At 40.5% G+C, this 23,986-nt stretch overlaps 1 protein-coding gene across 2 annotated transcripts; it reads right to left on the bottom strand.

Moving 5' to 3' along the window:
* Window positions 1-13,111: 13,111 nt before the first annotated feature.
* On the bottom strand, window positions 13,112-23,661 carry LOC147608175 (protein transport protein SEC16B homolog). Of its 2 annotated transcripts, none has more exons than XM_086789510.1 (13): window positions 20,742-23,661; window positions 20,285-20,602; window positions 20,047-20,175; window positions 19,817-19,939; window positions 19,517-19,690; window positions 16,464-16,589; window positions 16,226-16,360; window positions 15,986-16,113; window positions 15,587-15,698; window positions 15,196-15,489; window positions 14,962-15,108; window positions 14,564-14,853; window positions 13,112-14,386 (listed from the first exon to the last, which is right to left on the bottom strand). In XM_086789510.1, exons 1-13 carry the CDS (start codon window positions 23,235-23,237, stop codon window positions 13,666-13,668), a joined length of 5,193 nt encoding a protein of 1,730 aa, XP_086645636.1. In that variant the 5' UTR covers window positions 23,238-23,661; the 3' UTR covers window positions 13,112-13,665. The 2 variants fall into 2 exon arrangements, with proteins under 2 accessions (XP_086645636.1, XP_086645635.1); XM_086789509.1 differs by having other exon boundaries at window positions 15,587-15,770.
* Window positions 23,662-23,986: the final 325 nt, after the last annotated feature.

Consider the following 23,986-nt stretch of genomic DNA (forward strand, 5'->3'; position numbering starts at 1 on the left):
ACTGCAGAGAGGGGGGTGTCATTCCTTACATGATGCACAAGGAGCGACTAGAGCGAAATCCCAACATCCACTAGAGAAAGAGGGGAAGATGATCACAGATGATGAAAGATTTGCCATTATCCATCAACTTTCTCGACAAACTTTTTAACATGTATATGTGTGATATATTATTCCAATAGCCTTGGATCGTTTCCATGGTGCACATGGCTGTTTTTTACTTTTATTCTTAGTACTGTTTAGTCAAAGGTGTTATAAATGCATGTGGTTAAACTCTAGAATCAAAATTTCCACTCTTTTGTTCAAACCTCTTACAAGTTCATGGTTGTCATCATGACATTATATTGCTAGACTATCACTGCAAGCAACCCAGTCCACCTAAACCAACGTGGACAATAAGGCAAAACTGCCATTAGCAATAAGTAACTTGTGAGAAGATGTCCTTCATCGGCAAGAAACAACATGCAAGAAGACGTCCTTCATCCGACTACTACCGACATTCTGACAAGAAATGATCAACATAACGTCGATGTTTGCATCTTTGCCGACAAATCGATAAATGTAGGTAAAACCTTCACCCTTCTTGTATTACTCATTTCGGCTCCCTACTAAGTGGGTAGAGGGATCCGCCCGGAGGGTAGGGCTAATACAGTTGGAATTACTTACAGGTATATCGTTCAAATTATCCAATTTAGAAACAACCCAACGTTAAAACCAAATGGGTGGAAGTATGTTAACCTGACAAAATAACATGTCCATGGACATTGCTAGCACAATTTTTTAGCATTACCTCCTCTTTTTGTTTGGCAACATTACCTCCTCTTTTTAAATGGTTATATGAAGAAATGTTTTTTTGTTTTCTTTTGGGCTGTTACAGTGGTTACATGGGGTGAAGTGGGCCATCCAACGTGCTCTTCTCTCTCTCTCTCTCTCTCTCTCTCTCTCTCTCTCTCTCTCTCTCTCTCTCTCTCTCTCTCTCTCTCTCTCTCTCTCTCTCTCTCTCTCTCTCTCTCTCTCTCTCTCTCTATCTATCTATGCTTCTATTCTTTTTTTTCAATTGCTAAATAGTGCATTTCTCTATTTTTCTCCCTCTCTCTTGCTCTCTTCTTTGCAGGCTTCTCACATTGCAAATCATGATCAACAATACGGTTGGATTGTTATAGGAAAGTTCCCATTTAGTAATTAGATAGTATGAAGCTTTAAAAAAAAGAGAGCAATGGGCACAAAACAAACTAAAGAGACAAGCTGAAGAAGTGAATAGTGGTACGAAAACGCAGGATATGCAGTGAAATAGTGAAATGCTTCATGGATCAAACAGCAGGAATGGAACGTGAGACCAAGTGGGACATATTCAATTAGATGGTTTAACATCCAATGATCTTGGCACTGCAAGACAAATCATCTCACGAGAGGAGGCTCAAGTCCAAGCAGCCATTGTGGCTAATGTTTGCAACACATTGGCTAGTGTTAAATAACCAAAATCTAAGGAGGAGCTATTTCTAAGGAGAAGCACGTTGTCTATGATGTTGATGAAATCTGATGGTGGGTCTACATCTAATCTACAAGTTTCCAAGATCTTAAGGGTCATTAAGGTTCAAAGGAGCACCTTGTATTTAGCAAGATCTCGTTTACATAGTGAATCTCTTGTTGATACTACTAGAATGTTCTCACTGGCTACTTGTTGGAAGCAACAACGTACTAGCCCCATTTCCTAAGAAATCAAGGAGCTTGTGTACTCCTTTTGGGAAAATGAGACACGAGTGTCCCCGAATAAGAGGGATGTGTGCCAAACGACGATTGGGAGAAAGACATTTATCAAGCATCCGGTACACTTTCTGGATGAGACACAAGTATTCACTCAAACAGTATTCTTGTTTTTTGCACTTGAATGCTGCATTACCCACACTATTGGCATTAAAAATAGCATTGGGATATTGTTGGTCATGCTTGTCATTAATAATGTTTTGCTGATTAGTTACACATTTAGCATTGGTATGTTGCTAGTCATGCTAGTTACTTCAAATTTTATATGCTTCATAGCACTGCAAATAACATTGGTAAATGTTGCTCATCTACTAGTTTGATTTAGCAATGTGATTGTAGTGCTACAAGTACCATTGGTACCATTGTGCACACTGGTGCATAGCATCATTTTGTTGATAAGAAGCAATATCTACTAATGGTCTAGAGCTAGCTAACATTACTATACTAATAACTAGCACTAGCTAGCTGTGTTATATTGAGAACTACCACTCTTGTACTGCTAACTTATGTAGCATTATTAAAATATTAGCTAACACTATTATTTTGCACTATATAGAAATGCTTGTACCATTGTTCTATGCTTAACTAGCATAACCTAACACTATCATGTTGATAACTAGCACTATTAATACTGCTTTACTTATAACTAGCACTATTATACTACTACCAAGCATTGGCTTGCAAGTTAATATTTCTAACTATAATTGCTAACACACATTTCTAGAAAGTAGCACTGCTAAGAGACTGCTAATTAGCATTGTTGGCAAACACTGCTAACACACACCACTTCTAGGACACACTGCTAACTAGTACTACTAGCAGTATTACTTAGCATTAGTAATACTACTAACTACTAGCAGTATTACTTAGCATTAGTAAAACTACTAGGTCTATGCTAATAGTATTGGCACTGTGCTAATAGTATTTCTATCTATTAGCACTACTAATAGCATTGCTAACATAGCTGCTAACTAGCACTATTAATAGAAACTGCTTACTAGCAGTAATATGCACTTCTAGGACACACTACTACTATAACTACTAGCAATATTACTTTTAGCACTAGTAACTACTATCACTATGATAATAGTATTGGCACTGTGCTAATAGTATTACTATCTATAATAAGCACTACTAATAGCATTGCTAACATAACTGCTAACTAGCACTATTAATAGAAACTGCCCAGTAGCACTGTTAATTAAAACTGCTAACATACACTAGTAAAACTAGTAGCACTATTAATAACTACCCAATAGCACTGTTAATTAAAACTACTAACATACACTAGTAAAACTAGTAGCACTATTAGAAACTACCCAGTAGCACTGTTAATTAAAACTACTAACATACACTAGTAACTAGTACTGCTAACTAGTACGAGTAAACAATTGTGGGTTGTAGTAGAAACAATCACTGCTAACACATGCTAGTACTAACTAGCACTATCTAATTATTCACTATTAACATTATTATGAAGTTGCTAATGATTTTCTTGTTTGGTTTTATGCAGGTGGAGTTATTTCACGATTCAAGGCACAACATATGTACTGCAAAATTCAGCTTCAATCTTTTGAGTCCTTGAAGCCCTTTTTTGTAAGAAAATTGAAGGATTGGAATACGTGTTGTTGTATCTATCATGTGCAGATGTGCTATTTTTGAAGGATTCCTTCAACCAAATGCGCTCTCTCCATAAATCTTCATGTCAGTGCAAGTGCAATGTTTGTAGTACTTTAGACCCAGGTAGTGCATGCATTGCATCTACTTACATTTACAAAAGTGTCACAACACTTTGGGAGTCCATCCTATGCCCAAAACAAGCTGAAGCAATCCTTCACCATCGAAAGTGTCTCATAGGCACATGCAGTAGTTGCGGTGTAAACAAATTACCATGTTGTCCGACAGAGATGGCTAATCAAGGACATATCATTTCTGTGAAGGTATTCAAAAATGTGGAGGTAGATATAACAAGCAGGGGAGTAAGAAAAAAAGAAAAGATCTTGTATGCACAGAGATGAAATGCAATGAATTTGTCAAATTCTTAAAGAGTCGGCTACAGTTCTTCATCAAACACAACTATGTGTGTCACTGGCAAGCCTCACAATTTAGGGAGTGCATTGAGAGATTCCCTAATGATGTAGTTGTGTCACTTGTGGATTTTACTGAAAATTACTCTTTTAAGATGCAAAATGAGATCCAGTCTATGCATTGGCATTCCACCCAAGTTGGAGAATATTTGTTCACATCACTTACTACCGAAAGGAGAGGGATGTATTGAAAACAATTCACTTCTTCATTTCAGATGACAAAGTGCATGACACACTTTTTGTGCAAGATTGTTTTAGCTTACATGCCAACTGGTTGAAGGATCGGGGCTCACACCAAAGCGGCATTGGGTTTGGTCAGATGGGGCTGCTTCCCAATTCAAGGCTGCTAGACCCTTCTACTTTGTTGCAAGGTATGCTTCAATGATGGGTATGGAGATGACTTGGAACTTCTTTGGCAGTGGGAATGGCAAGGGAGAACATGATGGAGCTGTTGCTATTGTAAAGAGGGTATTGACGCATGAACAACTGAAGACAGACGGAACAATTTTAAAGTGTGCAGCAAATGTGGTGTCTTTCTTGAATGCCAACTTATCTCATGGAGCTGAAGCTTGCTACCCATCTAAGCAAATAGATGTAGCACGAGTGTTCTCGAAGGTGAAGGTAATAAAAGATGTGGATAGAAAGAATCAATGGAATTGTTCTAGTATTCCCAATACACGCTTGTTACATGCTATTCGTGGTCATAACGCACATGATACAACTAGACTTGCAAGTAGAACATTGTCTTGCTTTTGTGATGCGTGCATGCAAGGACTTTGGAAAAGATGTGCTAATAAAGCACACGTTACATCTTGGGATTTTCATGTCTTAGAACCCTGTGAGACAGCCCATATGAGGAGGAAGATGCCTATGATGAAGCTATCTCTACGAAGTGAATGCTAAGTTTGGTAATGTTGAAGGTGCGGACTTCTATGTAGTGCACTGCAGAAAAAGAAATGGCAGAAGTGAATCATGTTGATGCATGGGGAAATGAAATTAGTAAGGGGTCTTATTTTGTTAAGGGACACTACTATGAACTGTCCAGTAGCTATTGCTACAAGATTCCAAGAAAAAATGTTCTAGAGGTCATGGCACTCTTGCATCTTGTGTGTTGTATTAAGATACCTATGGAGCCCATTGTAGGAAAGCCTAGAATGTACACCATTGGTTTGGATGTGTGTATGAGGCAATCTACAACAGTATGCCATATGAATTTTAAGAATGGGCTCAACTTAGATGGGCATACATTTTGCTTATTTTTCTTGTACCGATAGCATTGTTGTTTTTTGTCTAATAACTTTTAAGGACTACTAACCATTTCATACAGTTAACTAGCAATGTGTGTTGTACAATTCGAGACCTCTTGTCTAGATGATGCCTTCCTTGTATGTGTGTTGTAGGCATGCAGCAGAACCAGAAGCCTTGAAGGGCTGAAACGTTTCATGTCAAAAAAGGGACCGAAACGTGTTTCGCAGTTACAGTTATGGGAGCTATGCAAGCATGGAAGATACCCAAGCAGTATTTGATGTAAGGCAGGAGCAGGATGTTGTGTCGTGGAGCGCCAAGCAATATTTGATGTAAGGCAGGAGCAGGATGTTGTGTCGTGGAGCGCTTTGATAGTTGATCACTCTCAAACAGGGGAATATGGTCTATTAACTGTTAAGAACTATTAACTATTAACTGGTAGCACTGTTAATTAGTAGTGTTCACAATGTTAACTAGCAATGTCAACAATGGTAATTAGCACTGTTAACCATTAATACCATTATAAGCATTAATTAGCACTGTTAACCATTAATGCTAATAACTAGCAAAAACCAATGGATGATAATGACAAAACATGGCCCATGATTGTATTATAAGGTATTTGAAAGTATTACATCAATATCAAGCCAAGATATCCATGGCCATATGAGCAGGTTTCCAACTTGTCTATTTAGCAAACTATCTCTGACATACAAAGGAGCTCTCGTCGTCCTTCCAGGAATTAAACACATCACCAATTACAACTTCATGTGATGATTGGGTGAACGTAGCCATTCCATAAGCGAAGGACCCACACGCCATAATAAAAAACTTTCATGCTCCAACAACGACATGTTTTCAACCTTGGGCAATACAATATAGACACCCTTTTTGTTACATGCTACTTTGTAGTAATTGTCATCCATCAGCAATGTGTTTGTTGGGCTGAAATTTGTATACTTCCACCAAAACATTGATAGGTCTTTTAGGAAGACTGGCTTTCCCCCATCAAAGTGAAAGCTGGCCCTTTGACAATCATTTTGCCCCAAAAAACCACTAATATTTTTGACCAAGTTTGGGAAGCAGATCTTGAAACGTCGCAAAAGGTTCACACGACGTTGAGAACTCCATATGAAAACTTGAAACCATCTACAAGACCACTGCATAAATAGTTCAGCATCCTTTTGCACAAGAAATGTGATGCCAAAATCTGGACTACACTAAGTCCAATCCTTGACTTGCAAATATGCAGTGTGCCAATGTGGAAAAAATTATGTGCGACGAATGACCTTATGCACAAGTACCCCATTCATATCCAAGATAAGTGCACGACGCTCCTGGTCCAGTGGCCTTGGAAGATTCTTCACTGAAGGTGCAGGCAACATATAAGAGGGCCAATTGGAGGGGGCAATAGTATTGGAATCTCACTACAGTGCCAAACTGTGTTTAGTTTCTAAATAGCCCTTTCCTCAATCATAAGGGAGTGCCATGGCCCCTTGCAAAGTTTCTTTGGCCTCAATTTCCATGATCCTTTCACAAACAAGGACAACGCCAAGGACTCATCTACAAAAAACACAACACATCTATTAAATAACGTTAATCTACATCACAAGCGTGCTCGTGAATAAGACTTCATCATCACATGATTGAAGCACTATTGTTATCAAGAAAAAGCAAACAGACTGAAAACAGTACAAAGCCCATGATCAAAACCACCACACAATTAAACATTGAAAATAAGGTTTTTCATTGCATTGGCCACATTACGCAGCATGAGTACAACAATTCTACTCATCAACTCTTATGCTTTCCAGCTACCTTAGTAACATTAGTGGCCTTACATTTTCCTTAATGTGTACGAAACATCTTGTCCAATGTAATGTCCTCATCAGGGTTTCTTGTTGCCACGTTATTTAAGTCATTCGTGGCTTCAGCAATGATCTCACCTACAATGACCTTTCCCTCTGCATTCACAGTATTATCAAACTGCATAGGATCCTTTTCAAGATTGGTCTCTTCTTCCATAGCCTTGAAGGCATGTGTGTAAGATTCCTCCCCCAGCCCCTCAAGATGTCCAGTTTCTCCCCCTGTATAATCAATCCCCTTTTCAGAATATCAACAGATCTTGATTCTATCTGTTTTGGCCTAGAGAGAGATAATTCAGCTCACTAATCACATCTTAAGTATCATCTAATCTCTTTGTTAATGATGTTGATTCTAGCATTTGATCCACCATAGCTCATCACATTGCTGTAATTTTAACATGGTATCAGAGCCTAGCCTAGAATCCATCAAGTTTATGAGCCCATTATCTAACTAATTAGGATTAGTAGATGATTAGGAAATAATTACTTTTTTAGCTATTTTCAACTAGCCCGCTGTACCCCCAGCCAGTGGAGGGGCTTGATCTCCCTCCAAGAGCAACATTAGCTCAAGCCACTTTAGCCAATCATAGCTAACACCCTTGTGCTCTAGCCCATTCAAACAATGTGCCAAACCGCCACTCGTAGTTGTAGAAATTCGCGATTTAGCAGGCGTCATTTTTCTAAGGGAAATCTGAGATTTTTGCTTCATCAAATGCAATGGCTCTAATTTCTCTTGGCCCTAGGGGTTTTCAAGGGTGCTCTATAAGCTGGTGAAGACAGAATTTGATTTGATCAAGTCTACAGTGAGATCCAAGCTCTTCATGAAATTTGCAGGTGACTTTGGTAAAACAGAGATTAAGCATTCAATGTTTGGTTAAATCTTGTGTTTCTTGGCTTAATCCTCTACTAGACTGATTGCTATTGATGGCCTTGAAAGCATTTGAGCTCATTTGAACTCTAAGGCCTCAGATCTGGGCTCCCCGCATACTTTGTTTTTTGCACACAAAACAGAGGATTAATTTGCTAAATCAGTGATGATTAATCAATGCTAATTACTATTTTTTGGTGCAATTGAGGGTTCAAATTAACCATTAGGTATCTGATAATACAGATCCCTATAACTTCATATTACAATTCGGAGATGGTTTGATACTCCAACCATTCTGTACAAATTGGTTACCCTTGATTTAATGTAATTTTTGGTAAAATTATGCTGTGGTCATCATCATTTTGCATTTAACCCTTGGTTAATGCCTGCAAATCACACTCAAATTCAAGATTATTCATAGCCAGAGTTGCATTCGGGAATGTGCATATAAGAATGAATGCTATATGCATTATGTAGTATTGGGCACATTACATCAGTGTAAAAATGGGATCAGACACTACCCTTGTCCAGAATAAGGCAAGAGGTAAGACCTCCCGCATAGATTTGGGTTTGCATTGCATAATGACACAAGATAAACATCAAAAGCCCAAAAGAACTGTCAACAAAACATTAAAACATGTTGCTCACATGGAGCAAGAACTGACGGACAAGCTCATGGCCCCAGCCATGAAAGAAGAAGATCTCTTTCCAAGAGGTGGATCCACACCAAGAAGAAGAGCTAGAGAAAGCATTGAAGGAAGACATGGACACAAGAAGAGAAGCTGCCCTACAACAAGAAGACTGAAAGAAGAGGAAGACATGGACGCATGAAGAGAAGCTGCCACGACAAGAAGACTAAAGACAAGAGAAGATGTGAGGCTCCAAGAAGTGAGGAGCCATGTGAAAATCTCAGAGAGAGAGAGAGAGAGAGAGAGAGAGAGAGAGAGAGAGAGAGAGAGAGAAACCCCACAACCCAATGTAACCTGCCCCAACAGAGTAAAACCACCTCTGAGCCACCGATGATGTAGGCCATGTGGTAGATGTATGTGTGAGCACTTTAGTCAAGGTCACAGGCACTTGTAGTAGCCTTGGACACATAGAGAGAGAGAGTGTGTCAAGCACTATGAGTTTAGATGAATGAATTCTTAGAGTTAACCTAGGGAAGCAGAACTATTGAAGTATATCACCAAGCGTTCGCTCTCCTCCTCTAATACTCGCCACCACTGAATAATGAAGAACAGCTGATGGCCAGGTTCATTCGGGGACTGAACGAACCTTTGAATATTTTGGTGAAGAATGCCAAGCTAGTTTCCATGGTCGAAGCAGTGTGGATGGCAAAGGATTTCTCCAAGGCCTTTAATGTCAAGGTTCCACCAAAGCCAGCACCATCACCTTTCAAAAGGTTTTTAGTTCCAGAAGGTGATTCCAACCTTCCACTGCCTAAGAGATATTAGGTTCAAGCCCAGGATATGGGAAGTTCTAGAATGGAAAAAATGTCCTTTTCTCGAAACTCAATCCCCTCGAATTCAACTACAGAAGTTCCATCCTTGAACAAGGAAGTGAAATGCTATAACTGTCAAGGATTTAGACATCGCAGTATAGATTGTCCAACTCCTTTTGGATCACGGTTTTCAAGGCAAGAAAATCAGGGATCAAGATTCCAGACTCTAGCTCCTTCCTTCCAGAGTAATCAGGTTTCTATCCGCCAAAATCAGGGAAATCCCAAAGAGGTAGACCCTCTAACCAACCCACAATTTCAAACCAAAGTAATGCAAGACCTCTGCCTCAGAACAGGGAAAGTCAAAGAGAGTTATTTTCAAATCGGCCATCCACTTCCAAGGCAGTAACGTCGGAAGTGATTGAAGAAGAAGATGATGATGAAAGAGATCATACTCCACCTGCGAGATGAGGACATCTCGCGTTTTTTAAGTGGGGTAGGATGTAAGATTCCTCCCCCAGCCCCTCAAGATGTCCAGTTTCTCCCCCTGTAATCAATCCCCTTTTCAAAATCATAACAGATCTTGTTTCTATCTGTTTTGGCCTAGAGAGAGAAAATATTATAGAGAGAGATAATTCAGTTTCTAGATATCTTTGGATGAAAAAATATCCCTTCTTATTAAAATGATTTTCCCTGAAACAGAAATTCAAAAAGAACTTTCCAGTATGCAATTGGAATAAATTAAAAATAGATAAAAAGGACCTTAGCCTAAGGGTCTAGATTTTCTGAAAATTTTAGATTAAGGTTCCTATGGACCAATAAGATTAATCCAAATGTAGGGAGGAGATAAATTGACAATAAAAGAAAAATCTCCCAAAAATGAGTAAATACTCACATAAGATGAAAGTTGACTAAGAACAAGGTTATTAGTTAAAAAAGAAGAGATATTTGGAGGAAATGCATTTTTGACACCTCAGTGTGGGAAATTTTTCTCATGAAGGAGGTGCCTATTTCACATGCGTGGATGAGTTTTAAACTCACAAATAATGAGATATTTTCATCTCTCCTCTCTCCTGTTTCAACTAGAACCACAAAGTAAGCTAAACTGACCTAAAAATGGTCAAAAAGTGACCAAACTGATCTGGAAAATTCTAGAAACAATTTACTTGGTTAGAGGCTCACTTTTTCCTATAAATAGAAGCCTCTCCTTTGTAAAGGTTAATTGTGTTTTATGCACTGTTACTCTACTCCTCTCCCCAAAGCCAAAAACATTGAATTCATTGAGAATTCACTTGTTTTTGACTATTTCCTCTACAAAGAATTGGTGGCCCCCTGATCCAAGCAAGAGTAGAACCCTTAATCCCTCAAGCCAGAGGATAGCTCACAAAACTCCATGTAAGTTAGAAATTCTACTTTTTTCTGATTCTATTCTATGGTTTTATGATTTCTTGTTTCTTTTAAATTGAAATTGGATGTTATGCCTTGATGGAAAGGCTTTCCCCTTCTCTTCATTGAATTCAGCCCTTCTTTATCCAGGATGTGTAATCAAATAAATAGAGCTAAACTTTTCGTATTGTTTAAAAAAATGAGAATTGATTAAATTAGAGTGCTAAATTTATCTTGGGGTAAATTCTAACTAGATTTAGAGTGTAAAAATTGAAAAATAGTCAGCCATACAAAGGAGGTTATGGCAAAAAATTTTAAAATTTTGTGGAAATAAGTTTTATCTTTATGTTATTCAAAAAGAGTAATCCCCTCCATTTGTGTATTCTAAAAGTGTTATTTTCATTCTATGCATAGAAAGATGCATATTGAAAATATTTTTATTATAAAAGTATTATTTTCATTAGAATTAATTTCTATGCATAGAAAGATGCATATTAAAAATGTTTTTATTGTAAAATCGTTATTTTCATTAGAATTGATTTCTATGCATAGAAAGATGCATATTGGAAATATTTTTATTGTATAAGCGGTATTTACATTAGAATTAATTTCTATGCATAGAAAGATGCATATTGAAAATATTTTTATTGTAAAAGCGTTATTTTCATTAGAATTAATTTCTATGCATAGAAAGATGCATATTGGAAATATTTTTATTGTAAAAGCGTTATTTTCATTAGAATTAATTTCTATGCATAGAAAGATGCATATTGAAAATATTTTTATTGTAAAAGCGTTATTTTTATTAGAATTAATTTCTATGCATAGAAAGATGCATATTGAAAATTCTTTTTATTATAAAAGTGGTTTTCATTTCATTTTGATTTTATGCATGGAAAGATGCATAAAGAAATTTATTTTATTTCAAAAGAGTTACTCATTAATTTTAATTTTATGCATAGAAAGATGCATAAAGGAATTTATTTTTATTTCAAAAGAGTTATTCTCATTAATTTTGATTTTATGCATAGAAAGATGCATAAAAGAATTTATTTTTATTTCAAAAGAGTTATTCTCATTAATTTTGATTTTATGCATAGAAAGATGCATAAAATAATTTATTTTTATTTCAAAAGAGTTATTCTCATTAATTTTGATTTTATGCATAAAAAGATGCATAAAGGATTTAATTTTATTTTAAAAGTGTTATTTTTCTTAAAATTGAATTTATGCATAAATAGATGCATAAAAAGATTTTGTTAAAAGTGTTATTCCCACTAAAGTTGATTTTATGCATAAATAGATGCGTAAAGAATCCTTATATCAAAAAAAAAATAAAAATTCTCTTAAATTCTATGTTTATGGTTTCACCTGACTGGCCTATCGTACTACTGTAAGACGCTTTGCCATCTTACCTACGCAGACGAGCATCTATCTTTGTTAAGATGGCACTGGAACATATAAAACGCCCTTACACTGCGCTTAATGTTAAATAGGAAAAGTCTACAAACTAAGTGCATATAGGTGTCTAAGACGAACCATAGAGGCTTGACTATTTTTAAGTTTGATTGACCTAGTGTGAAAACTTGTTACTTGTATATAAGTCATTTTTTTAGAATAAGCAATACACAATCATTCTCTTGCAATAGTCTTCTTGTGAGATCTCTTTCTTCCCTCTTATTGCTTACTTGCATGATATTATATTCTTACGTGGTTGATGGTGGATGCTTGTCTGGATAGGTGTGATTGTAGGTTTCTCTCTTCCATTGGATATTCTCCAAAAAGAAAGTGAAACGAGTGTTTTTGCATGTATGCTTGTAGTATGGCATTGCAAAGCTCAAAAAGTGGCCCACCTTAACATGCACCTACGTTCAAAGACACAAAGATATAGATCATAGAGGTACTCACACCAATTCAACTATAAGTAGAAAGCTGCAGAATTGGCTGAAGTTCAATTAGCTCAAAATGGAGGAGTTTGGGCAGTGTTCAGATTGGGTAGCGAAGATCTCATTGAAGGCTTTTGCACACAAAAACCACTTAAGCCTTGACAGCTTTAGTTGAGAATGAACCTCATGACATATTACCTTCACTGACTGACTAGTAGGGTTTTTTCTATTGTTTTAGTATCCTACTCTTCTTTTTTTCCATTGTCTTCTTGTTTTGTATTTGGTCTCATAGGTAGTTTTGGCCTTTCAAAGATGTTGATAAAGCTTCTCTCCTTTTTTCAATGTACAAATAAGACCCATGTAGCATGCGAGCCTATTTTCTTTGGCTTTTTTGTGCTTCCACGTTTATGTGTATGTTTATGTTTATGATATGATCTTCAGCTTACATATGGAACATGTGTAACACTTTTGGTCTCATAGACCCATTGAGTGTCTAGTAGATGTGAATGCAATCTCTGTATGCATGTGTAAATAGTGCCGATTAAATGAAAAAAAACACAGCACGGCTTGCAAGATTTCATACAAAAAAATGGTGTTTGATTTCACTTCTGATGATATATAACAATTTTGTTATAGTACCCCTCAGAAGAAAAGAAGCTGCATCACTTTCTTTTTTACAACATGACACTAGAAAGCAACCAGCATACCATATTTTGGGTTGAAAAGCCAGAGTTGCCCAATAGGGAATTCTGATGAGTATATTATAACAAGGCGAGGTGTAAAACCTCCTCATGTCGTGTGCACTTCACTACCTCATTATCGCTATGAGGGGAATCTTGTACCCCAAACAATAATTCAGCAAGTAGACAACTATAACTGTACTGTGTTTCAAAACTGCAATCTGCCCTTCTTGAACTTCTATTTACAAGACCTCCAGGTCACATTCTGAAAAGCGCAAAGCAGACAGAATTCCCCCACATTACCTAGGATAGCAAATGTTGCCTGTACCTGTCTGCTACAGATACCTTTTGGCTTACAACTTGCGGCATCCCCAGGTAGAAAAAGATCATGAATTCTGTCACATGCACAAAAAATACAGCCCTGTAGAGTTATGGAAAAGCAAGCCTTGCTACAGTTCAACTTCCTGCATTTCGCCATAGATACCTCCTTGTAAGCTTCCAGATAGCATGTTCCCTGCCCTTACTGCTGGTACACGGCTACTCTGAAACCCTGTATAAGATGCAGGGCGCTCGATAACTGGCGGAGATGGTAACGAGTTATTATTAGAAACTGCTGCAACAGTACTCACAGATGCCTCCACCTGCGTATCTACTCTGCTACCACTTGGCAGTCTCTGTGTATCGTATGTACTACTCACACTTGATACGAATTTATGTGCACTTGCATTCGGTGATTCACCACTCCATGAGACAGCCTTTGCAATATTCCCAGGAGCAGGAGTGCCATGTATAGCATTCCCATCTTCTCTTGTTGCTAATTCATGGTTTGTGAGCATGGTTACATTGCTTGCACTGGAATGTCTCTGAATTAGGGGTACAGCCATGAAGCTTGAAGACAGGTTCTTGGGCAACAATGGCTCATGTTCTGCATGTAAATGGCCACTCAGAGTGGAGTTGTCAGTTGCTGACTTAGGGAACTCTGGGTTGCCATCATTGAGGTGGTCATTGACAAACATTTGGCTACTGCCATCTGTTGCTGATGATACAGATGCAGCTGCAAAAAATTGAGATGGAGTTGAAATCATTCCCCATCCTCCAGTGGGTACAATAGGTGACCATGTAGACTTGGCCGATGATGCCGTATTTCCTTTATTGAAGGTGTCTACATACCTGCATTTGGCATCACACACTCATTGAACTATGGCAACAGCAGATGCCCACGCTGCTTGCTCACACAGGCTCAGACAAAAACACATCTGCTAGGATAGTAATATGGGAAAAAGCAAGCATAAACCAGCTTCAAAAACAATACAATGTGATTCTTTAAAGAAAGCCCAAAAAGCACACCTTGATCTGACACCATGAAGGCGTCCACGAGCAGAAAACTGATTTACACTAGGGGGCATGGGTGGCAAGTCTGAGGATGAGCTGAGACTGGCAGCATTTAAACCTTGGCCCTGGGATTCACCACCAAATCTTGCATCTGCCGACAGAGGATTCCTAGAACTAGAGCTAATACTTGCAGCAATAGGAGGTGGTGGAAGAGTGACTTCCTCCGGACTTTGCTCAACACCCGCTTCAACCCATCTCTTCAGTTTCTCATCATAATAGAACTTATTTTCATCTCCTAGCTTTGGCTGGCATTATAAAGGCACATCCAAAACCATCAAACTGTGTACAAAGAAATGATATCTAGAACAGCACGCCAACCAATTCATACGATTTCGAGCAGAGAAATGACTGACCTCCTTATTAGGCTTCATGAACCCTACTGCCTTGGCAAGAAATTGGCTTCCAAAACGCCGAAGGTAGCCACCACCAGACGACTCAGACTTAACTTGCTTTGGTGGGGTAGATGCAGTCTCTGAACTAGTTGCAGAATTATGTACTTCCTATTGCGGAAAAGAAAATAGAAATTAGTACTTTCATCCATTCAAAAAACATCAATACATGTCAAAGCATGGATGCATGGACAGAACCTCTGTGGGGCTCCTGCTCAGATTTGGTTCGGATACACTGCGAGTAGGCACATCTACTTGGCTATTAACATTAACCAGATTGCTATTGGATGCTGAGGGGACCAAAGGAGTAGCCTTTGCAGGAATGCCTGTATTTCCAAATCTTTGATCATTATACCAGTCCCCAGCATTGCTGTAGGCAGGATTCAGTTGTGAAACCGGGGGTAAAGGGGGACCACCAATAATTTTGTGTATGGTACTATCAATCGTCCCCATGACTTTCCCCACGAGCTTTCCTGTCAAGCTGTATCCACCCTGTTTCAAAACAAAGGTAGAAGATATATGTCAAAAACAGGACTAACCCACCTTCACAATCTCCAAAGAGGTTTAAAGAAACAGGCTGTACTCAAACCTGAGAATGCAAGCGCAAGCGCTCTTCTAGTGCTAATGCAGATTGTTTGCAGAATTCAATTTCGGTGGCACGACCGGCGTTCTTCAAACCCTTTGTTACCATTTGGCAGTACCTGTTGTGAGATGGAGTATTAATGCATACATTGGAAGGGTTCTCCTGTACCTCAGCCAGTGGAAGAGCGATCCTGCTTACGTGCTAATAGAATTCAGCAAACTGGTCAGCGGGCCCTTGCCCAAGTGGCTATCACACCACGCTGCCTAGAAGGGGCTATGCGTTGTTCAACCCCTGACACCTACATACATATGTGCCTACATAACGCATACATGCAACACACACACACGGACGGGTGCATGCATGCACACACAGCTCACAAACAGAAAAAGAATTCAGTAAACTAACCTGCAAGCCTCAGTTATTTTTCCAGCTTCTGCCAGCATATGTGCATAGAGTAGTTTATAAGGTTGAAAAGGAACCAGTATGTACTGTGGGTTTCCTAACACTTTTGCATATTCGTAAAGCTCTGTCCTCTGTGAATTAACCCATATAAGCATTAAAAATTATCAAGCTGGAAAAGAAAGGCAAAAGTGACATTGTTTTAAGGAATACGAACACTCCTGAGTGACTAGCTCCTCTCCTCACCTGTATTGCTTGAGGCGTAGCAAAAGTCCGCTGGTACTTGAAATGATCTGCACCAACAAGACACAATCTAGCCCCTTCTGAAAAGGATTCAAAACTGGCCTCAGCAACTAGGTAGCACGTATGAGCTCCAGCAACCTGCATATATCCCCATATATCCCACACATAAGCCCAATCCAATCTAATAGAAGCATGATGAAAAGGTATTAAGGCAGACGTGATCAATAATAAGTCCTATCACCTCGCCTTTGTCCTTCCATAAGGAGTCCCCAAGGTGGGTGATCACTTGGTCATCACCTTTGGTTGGATTGGCAGCAATGATTGATAGATTCCCAAGCCAGTCCCCAAGCATACCTCCAGCACTGTCCTGCCTTAGCACGAATCAACCAACAAAGTACGTAAAACAGTCTGGTAAAAAAGTATTCCAACCTACAAATCAGATCTGCAAGTTGTGAAAGTGCAACAGTGTGTGCCAGTGAGCTTCAGCTTGGCACGTTCTACACACTCGTGGGTCTTGCCAATGTTGAAACTTTAAAACACATGATCAGGTTTAATACGCAAGCATTAATCTCTGTTTAAGCACTGTACATTTCTGAGGAGTGCACAGAGCCAAATCAACTGTTCCTGGCTGCCATTCACAAAACAGAGCCCGCCATCGTGTTCACCTTGCCCAATAACCCCTGGGGGTAAGAGGAATTAGGCAACATTGCTCTAGAGGTGACGAATTTATGGTTTCCCCCAAAAAGCAGGGCAATTGGACTTCTATTCTTCCCAGGCTGCCCCAAGCGCTTTCGCCGCCATTTCGCCTCGTCGCCGTCAAGTTGTGAAGAGCTCCCAAAAGAGAGCTTTTACAATGGATGGCTGGAGGTGGAGTAATCAACCCTCAATAGAAGGTGGTTTGGAGAAGAGGCAGCAAAGATGATGAGATTGGCTTAGCTAATGGTTAATACTAATCATAATTAGTCATAAATGCTAATTCATAATTAAAGCTTACAGACACTAAATCTAGCTCTGATACCATGTTGGATTATGGAGGCTTGATTAGGATGATTAAATTCATGGTGAAAACATAAAGCAAGGTAATCAAGAAAGAGATTAATTCTAACTACATGCTTAATCAAATGGACAACATAATGACTCAATGAGATCTCAGATGGGATAATAGTGTACTCTTGCATTAGATCAGTGCCCTTAAATAGTGGTATTTATGAGGCATGGGCTATTTATGGCTCTTGGTTTATAAGAGGCCTATATTAGTGACTTTGGTAGTCATTTCGAGGGAGAGCTCCTCCTCAAACCTGGACTCGAGGACCATGAGATTCCTCCGTGCATACAACAAAGGGGTGTGTATTGGTGGTATGGAATGCTAGGGCTTTGCACGTGGAGCCATGTCCCGGATGCTACTAACCTCCATGCTCAAGGGTGAGCCTCATTGGTAGAGAGCTTAAGACATGCTCCCTCTTTCCCTAGCCTCTTGCGGAGTCTTGCTTTCTCAAATTTCAAAATACCCAATCATTCTCCTTCTTGTCCAGTTCCCTTCTATGCTTGCCAACAGCTCGTTTATGCTTGTCTTGCAAACGTGCAATGGTTGTCCGTGCCTGTGCAAAAGCAATATTAAGGTTCCGGCCCCGGACCCCTAATATGGAATTCCCTACTAGACTCATCTTTGCTCTACAAGCATCCATACACGTGTGTGCCTCGGGGACACATAGAAGCAAGGAGCTCAGATGTAGGTCAAGGCGGCTAGAGAAATCCAGCAGAAGCTATAGCAATGCTTGAATCCCATCCTTCCTGTCCCGGTTAGTATATGCTCTTTGCAACATACATATTCATATCCGGACACACATTCTTGACATGATGTACCATTGGTTGTACAATCAGTTTCATGCATAAGCTTTGCATCGATTACCTACAAACATAGTACTAAGTATGCAAAAACCCATACTTTCCCATATGCTGAATTGACACAAAGCTTTGCCGCCACTCAATGATGGCCTTCCCTTAATGCAAACATTTTTGAAACTGATTTATGCATAGCTTACTCATGAGTCTCTTTTGCAAAGCATACTTAGTTCCATGCAATATCCAATGTCACATTGACATTCAAGCCTACAAAACTTACAAAATGGTCCATGTCTACCGGTTGTCCATGGTTGTCTATAAAGTAGATAACCTTGCCAACACAACCCATGTAAAATCCTCAACATATACAAGCTGCCAAGGCTGTCCACCAGAGCCCCCAGTGAGACGCACCCCCCCCCCCCCCCCCCCCAAAGCGACTTCATATGAAAGCAAATTTCAGATTTGTAGGCATTTAAAGTCCTACATATCCATTCATACGATGAAAACTTTCCTGGCTGACAAACAAAGCACCAAAAAGAAGATTTTATTCATGGTATCATTAGGCTTGATTAAGCCTTACAATGGATGAAATCCACTAAAGCACCAGTATGACAGTTCCCAATTCAGACACTGGATGCTGGCCAAATGTGGCCACATGGTTAGGTGACAGCTTATGTAGACTTGTGCGAGCTATATGACCGCATTTATGTAGCACTCTGCCAAGTAAAATAATTCTTGTGCGAGCTATATGACCGCATTTGTGAGTGCTGGACATGGCCGGCCTACGTCCTTGGCGACCCTGGGCACTATATATATAGACTAGTTTGCCAGCCTTTGTTCATCATTGAGTTCATTGTGTTGAAGTGCTCTTGTAGGCAAGGCATCCTCTGTCCAGAATCAATCTCTAGATCGTCATCATAGCTCCTTACCAGGAGCACACCAGAGGGCGGACAGCCATCAGCTTGTAATCAAAGTTTGCAAGCAATAATATTGTTTACTCTCCACTTCTTTCTACAATTCAGTGCTTTATATTGCGAAGATTATGCTTGCGCTATTGTGTTTTCTTACACTCACCTTGGCATAACCCCACTACCTCTATTTGCATTCACTAACATAAGTAGCATAAGTAGCGCAACAACACACACTCACCTTGGCATAACCCCACTTCCTATGAGGGGAGTGCACTGCTACACCATCCCCTCGTTATATTGTGCCAGCTATTTCATGAAAAAAAAAAAAAGCAGAAAAGAATGATCCTTTGCATAAAGCAGGCAGCAGGTCAACTCTTCATTGCCTTCATGTATACACATTAGCCATGATAACTTCTCATTGACAACCAATCCTGTAGGGTGGTAACTCTTGCTTTAACTTAAAACGACACACTCACATCATCATACAAAATTACACAGCGGCTTGTTCCTTTCTTTATACTTAAAGGGAGAAGCTCACAACCTTTGCACTGGATGAAACTGGCGAATAGGGGCCAGGAGTTTTGGCTGATAACGGCATGCTTTGAGTCTTGAAAAGTTCTGTTGTTTGGCCAGCAAACAGAAAAAGCAATGTTCGCAAAGGAGAACCAGGTAGAAAATGTTGTTGAGCCATTTGTAGGACCGTGTCTGCATAAACCTGTAACACAGGAAGAAGCCCAAAAAAAAAAGGGACCTATCAACAGCTCCATCAAGCATGAAGTCATGACTAGTGACCATGACTGCCTCCTGTATAAGATAATAGCCAAGACATTGCACAACCAACCTTCTCACCCAGCTGCCATGCAAGAACCAAAGCAGGACCCCACAACTGGCCCTGCTGTGCAAGCTGAAGAGCTTCTTTTCTTTTCCCATCCATCAGATTCCTTCTCACTTCAATTGCAGTTGCCTGCAAAAAAAATCATCTTTGTTAACGCTGTTGCAAGGCAAGGCTGTCTACACCAGTGGATCACATATACCCAAAGCAAGAAGCCAAAACTCGACTTCATAAAACACCTGTAGCTGATGCTCTGTGGGCACTGAGAGCAAGGCATCCAAAGATGCAGCAATACCCTGTTTCCAATGGCTCTGGTTCTTGGCAGCGGCTAACAGCCTTCCTAATGCAACCTCAGGTCCATCTTCCACCTAAATTACAGAAGTAATTGGCAGCTTGAGCCTTAATCTTGATAATGCCATCCCGGATGAATTAAAAAACATTTCTGTAATATAAATCCATTTATTAATATGGTAAAACCTGTGATTTAAGGCCCACAGAAGACCGCAATTTGCCATAGTGCAGACAAGCAATCTTTAGAACACCCCAAAGTATGCGAAGTGCTTCTGAGCTTGTACAGTAAGGATCTTCCAGTTCACAATTTTCAATCCGCTCATCGACCCACTTCAATAATTCTTTACTCGTAACCCCATGTCCTACCAAAGGACCAGCCAACCCTTGACGATTGAGGGCAGAGAAATATGAGATTCCATCATTTCGACCATGGTTTTCCATAGTTAGTACCAGCTGGTTGAGATCATGAAGAACAATAGGCTCAGGTGTCCCCAGTCGTGGAGCCTGCACAATTTGCAAGTGATCCCTACTATTAGACACTTTAATATGCCTAAATATAAATGCTGGGATCCCTACTTCTGTGCTGATCCAGTCCCTACATGTTCTACAATAATGAGCAGGTTGTGCCGTCATGCAAACTTACCTTCATAGTCAAAAGCTTCCCACCGAATCCAAAGGCTACCAATGCATGTAGAGGATGTCCTGCAGAGGAACGTACACCGTTGATGACTGCTCCAGGAGCATTGTTTGGCTGAAAGAAACTTTGTGGGTTGCCAAAAACCGCTGCATTTTCTGCCAGATTGTAGTCCGTCTCGGATTGATAGTTATAGTTAGAAACATTGTTTTCACCATCTTGAAATCCTATCCAAGATCCAGCATTGCCACTCTGCAAAGCCTCTTTCGTGTTACCAGTATTAGCACCAGCATGCTGACCTGCATCAAGAGCGACAGCAGCAGGTTCAGCCCAAGAGTTGAATGACATACCTCGCATCAAGGTAGTCACGTCACCACCACTGCTATACGAACTCAGGCTTCTCTCCGGCCAATAAATATTCTGATTTACTTCACTTTGATAGTGAGGCTGGGCTTGTTTCTCTGTCCACCCACCCTCTGGCACTGGTGAGGAATTCAATCCATTTGCAACTTGTGAGGCTTCTAGCTCATTGTCCTGATTGGATGCCCAGGAATGACTGTCGCCTGCAACGTGCCGCCATTCTTGAGCCTGGTAGTCATAATACCAACCAGGATACTGCTCTTCCCAGTTGACTTGCTGTTGAAAGACAGAATCGTTATTAACAATGTACTGGTCATTATTACCAGCCTGCATGTCAGTTCCAAATTCTCTAATTGACCCTAATGCAGACCAAGAAGCCTGTTCTTGACCGGCCTGCCATGCTGAACCTGAAGCAGTACTTACAACCTGATCATTTTGAGTTGTTTGTGTATGAGATGGAACAACCTCCTTGGTGCCAGAGGAAAGATGGCCCAGGCTGCTCGGGGGCACCTGCTCCTGCACTGCAAGTGAACCAGTTCCAGAATCCCAGCCCTCTATTTGTTTCCATTCATTGCCTGCATAATCAAAGTACCAACCAGGGTACATGTTCTCCCAAGACTGCTGAAGATCACCCTGTGGCTGAGACTCATAGTTGACACTGCCCATTGACAGATCTCCACCGCCCGCTTCTGATACCACATCAGCAAGGCCTGACTCCACTGCTTGCTGCTCACCAGTTTCAGCACTAATGCTGGCATGGCTGAGATTTACCTGCTTGTCCATCCCATAATAGAGCACCCCTTGCTGATTCCAAAACCCCATCTCATCACACTGGTCTACACCTGTACCATAAAAGCCAAAACTTACAGGAGGGGCCAGCTTCACCAGACTTTCACCTTCCACACTCCAACCCTCTTGTGGATGGGAGGCTGCCAAAGATGCCCCCATCAATGATTCAACCTGATAACCACCACTTTGGGTGCCCGTCCCGTAGTTAGAACTTGCCCCCATCTGGCTATCCAGATCTGAAAATAAATCTGAATCGGAACCGAATGTGTTTGATGTAGATACATCACCAAAGCTGCTCCATTGCAACTCTTTAACACTTGTTACGGGCTGAGCTTCCGTAGCATCTGCCTGGTCATCGTTTGATGAGAGTTGAGCATCAACTGACCCCATTTGGCCACCGTAAGATGCTTGGTTTGTGGGATTGAAAGCTAAAGCTTTGGATCCAACAAAGCTATTGTTGATGGCTTGGGCATTAGGAATACCAGCACCCCAATCAAGAGAAGTACGGGCATCTTCAATAAGCGGTGAGTTCAACATTGCAGATTGCTGTGTGCCCTCTTTATCTTGCAGATCGGTAAGGTCTAGCTCAGGGGAGTCCAGAGAAGGGATACGAGACGAACTAACACTTGTTCCTCGTGCCATTGTTACACTGTTTACTGCCGTACATGGATCTTCGGGTACATCAGATCCAGCTCCGATTGCCTGCTCCATTTCAAAAGTGTTTTCTCCCTGAGGTGAATTGTCTGGTGCAGAAAAGGACGCCATAATGGCACTGCTTTCTGCCCGAGGGGAACTTCCAGGTGCCAAGGAGGCCTCCATTTCAAGGCCAGGTGCAAAGACCACAGCTTTTTCAATGCTGTTTTCTGGCTGATAATAGCTTCCTAATGTAGTAAAGGCCGCAATTTTGATGCTGTTTTCTGTTGGAGGAGGGGTATCCGGTGCTGAACTTACATCCGTCTGCAAACCTGTAGATGTTGAAGGGATCTCCAGAGCCGGAATGGCATCCACCTGTAGCCATTCCGACTGCAAATCAGCAGATGTCGAAGAAAACAAATCCTTCTGAGAGCCACCATTCTTCAGGGAAGGCTCCCCGGTGAGGTTCTCTTCAAACCAGAAATCATCGCCTGCAGGGTTATCTCCATCATTCTGTTCTGTGATTGCGGAAACAGGAGGAGCACGGGCAGATCCTTCCCGGTCTACGCTGGGCTTGGAGAAAACCTCGCTGATACTAGCCTCTCCTTCTTGCTTGCGGCTCTGCTGCAGATGCCCTAGATCGCCATCCCCAAGGTCGTTGGCAAACTGCTCGAAGAAATCGCTGTCTTCCTGACCATCGTCGGCACGAAAAGCGAGTGACATTCTTCACATTTAGCAGAACAAATCAATCGGAGAAAGCAAAATCGGCATATAGTTTTATAGTGTAACGAATGCAGAGCTATGGCAGACCACTAGCATTCTGTGCAGAGGCCCGACAAGGAAAAGTGCAAAAAGGCTGGGATCAACCGAAAACTCTAATCTTGACAGAAGCAGCAGAGAACCCTAATCCTTTCGGAAGCAGCATAAAACCCTGACCCTGCAAGATTATAGAAGCAGCAGGAGATCCTAATCATAAGCAGCAGGACAGGATAACAGACAGTTTCGCTTGCAGATGAGAGACACCACAGTGTGGTAATTTACTTGGCGGCTGCGGGTTACTAGGAAAATGAAGGTAGATTGGGTCTAAAGATTGACAGGTCCGCCATAGCCGAAAAGCTTTGGGCGAGCCTACTTCTTATTTATCTGCTGGTGAAATAGACGACCGACCCCGTCAAACACTTTCTAGCCCCGCTTGCACTTTTCAAAGGTCAAACAAAAGACAAATAATTTAATTTCGTATGGGAACCACCAATTTGAAGGTGTAACGAAAAGATTGACATAATTATTTCAGAAATAGAAATAGACGAACGAAACAAGAGGAGAATTTTATTGTAGTGGATTTATAAAGGCGTCTAGCTGAGATAACTAGAGACAAGCATGCGTAGTTGTGAAAGCCATAAGGCTGACATTCAAGAAGCTTTAGTCAAACAGACATTTCTTTACAACAACAAACTCAGAGAAACCTAGAGGAA

This window comes from Cibotium barometz, chromosome 53 (assembly GCF_041138505.1).
Source record: "Cibotium barometz isolate CiBa-2024 chromosome 53, ASM4113850v1, whole genome shotgun sequence".
In the NCBI taxonomy this organism is placed as follows: Eukaryota; Viridiplantae; Streptophyta; class Polypodiopsida; order Cyatheales; family Cibotiaceae; genus Cibotium; species Cibotium barometz.

Excerpts from the sequence above, each read along its gene's own strand:
- LOC147608175 (XM_086789509.1), bottom strand. The coding sequence starts at position 23,237 with ATGTCACTCGCTTTTCGTGCCGACGATGGTCAGGAAGACAGCGATTTC. Across the intron at positions 20,603-20,741 it reads GGAAGCTTTTGACTATGAAG|GCTCCACGACTGGGGACACC; the intron begins GTAAGTTTGCAT and ends CAAATTGTGCAG. Across the intron at positions 15,109-15,195 it reads TGAGCAGGAGCCCCACAGAG|GAAGTACATAATTCTGCAAC; the intron begins GTTCTGTCCATG and ends TTTCCGCAATAG.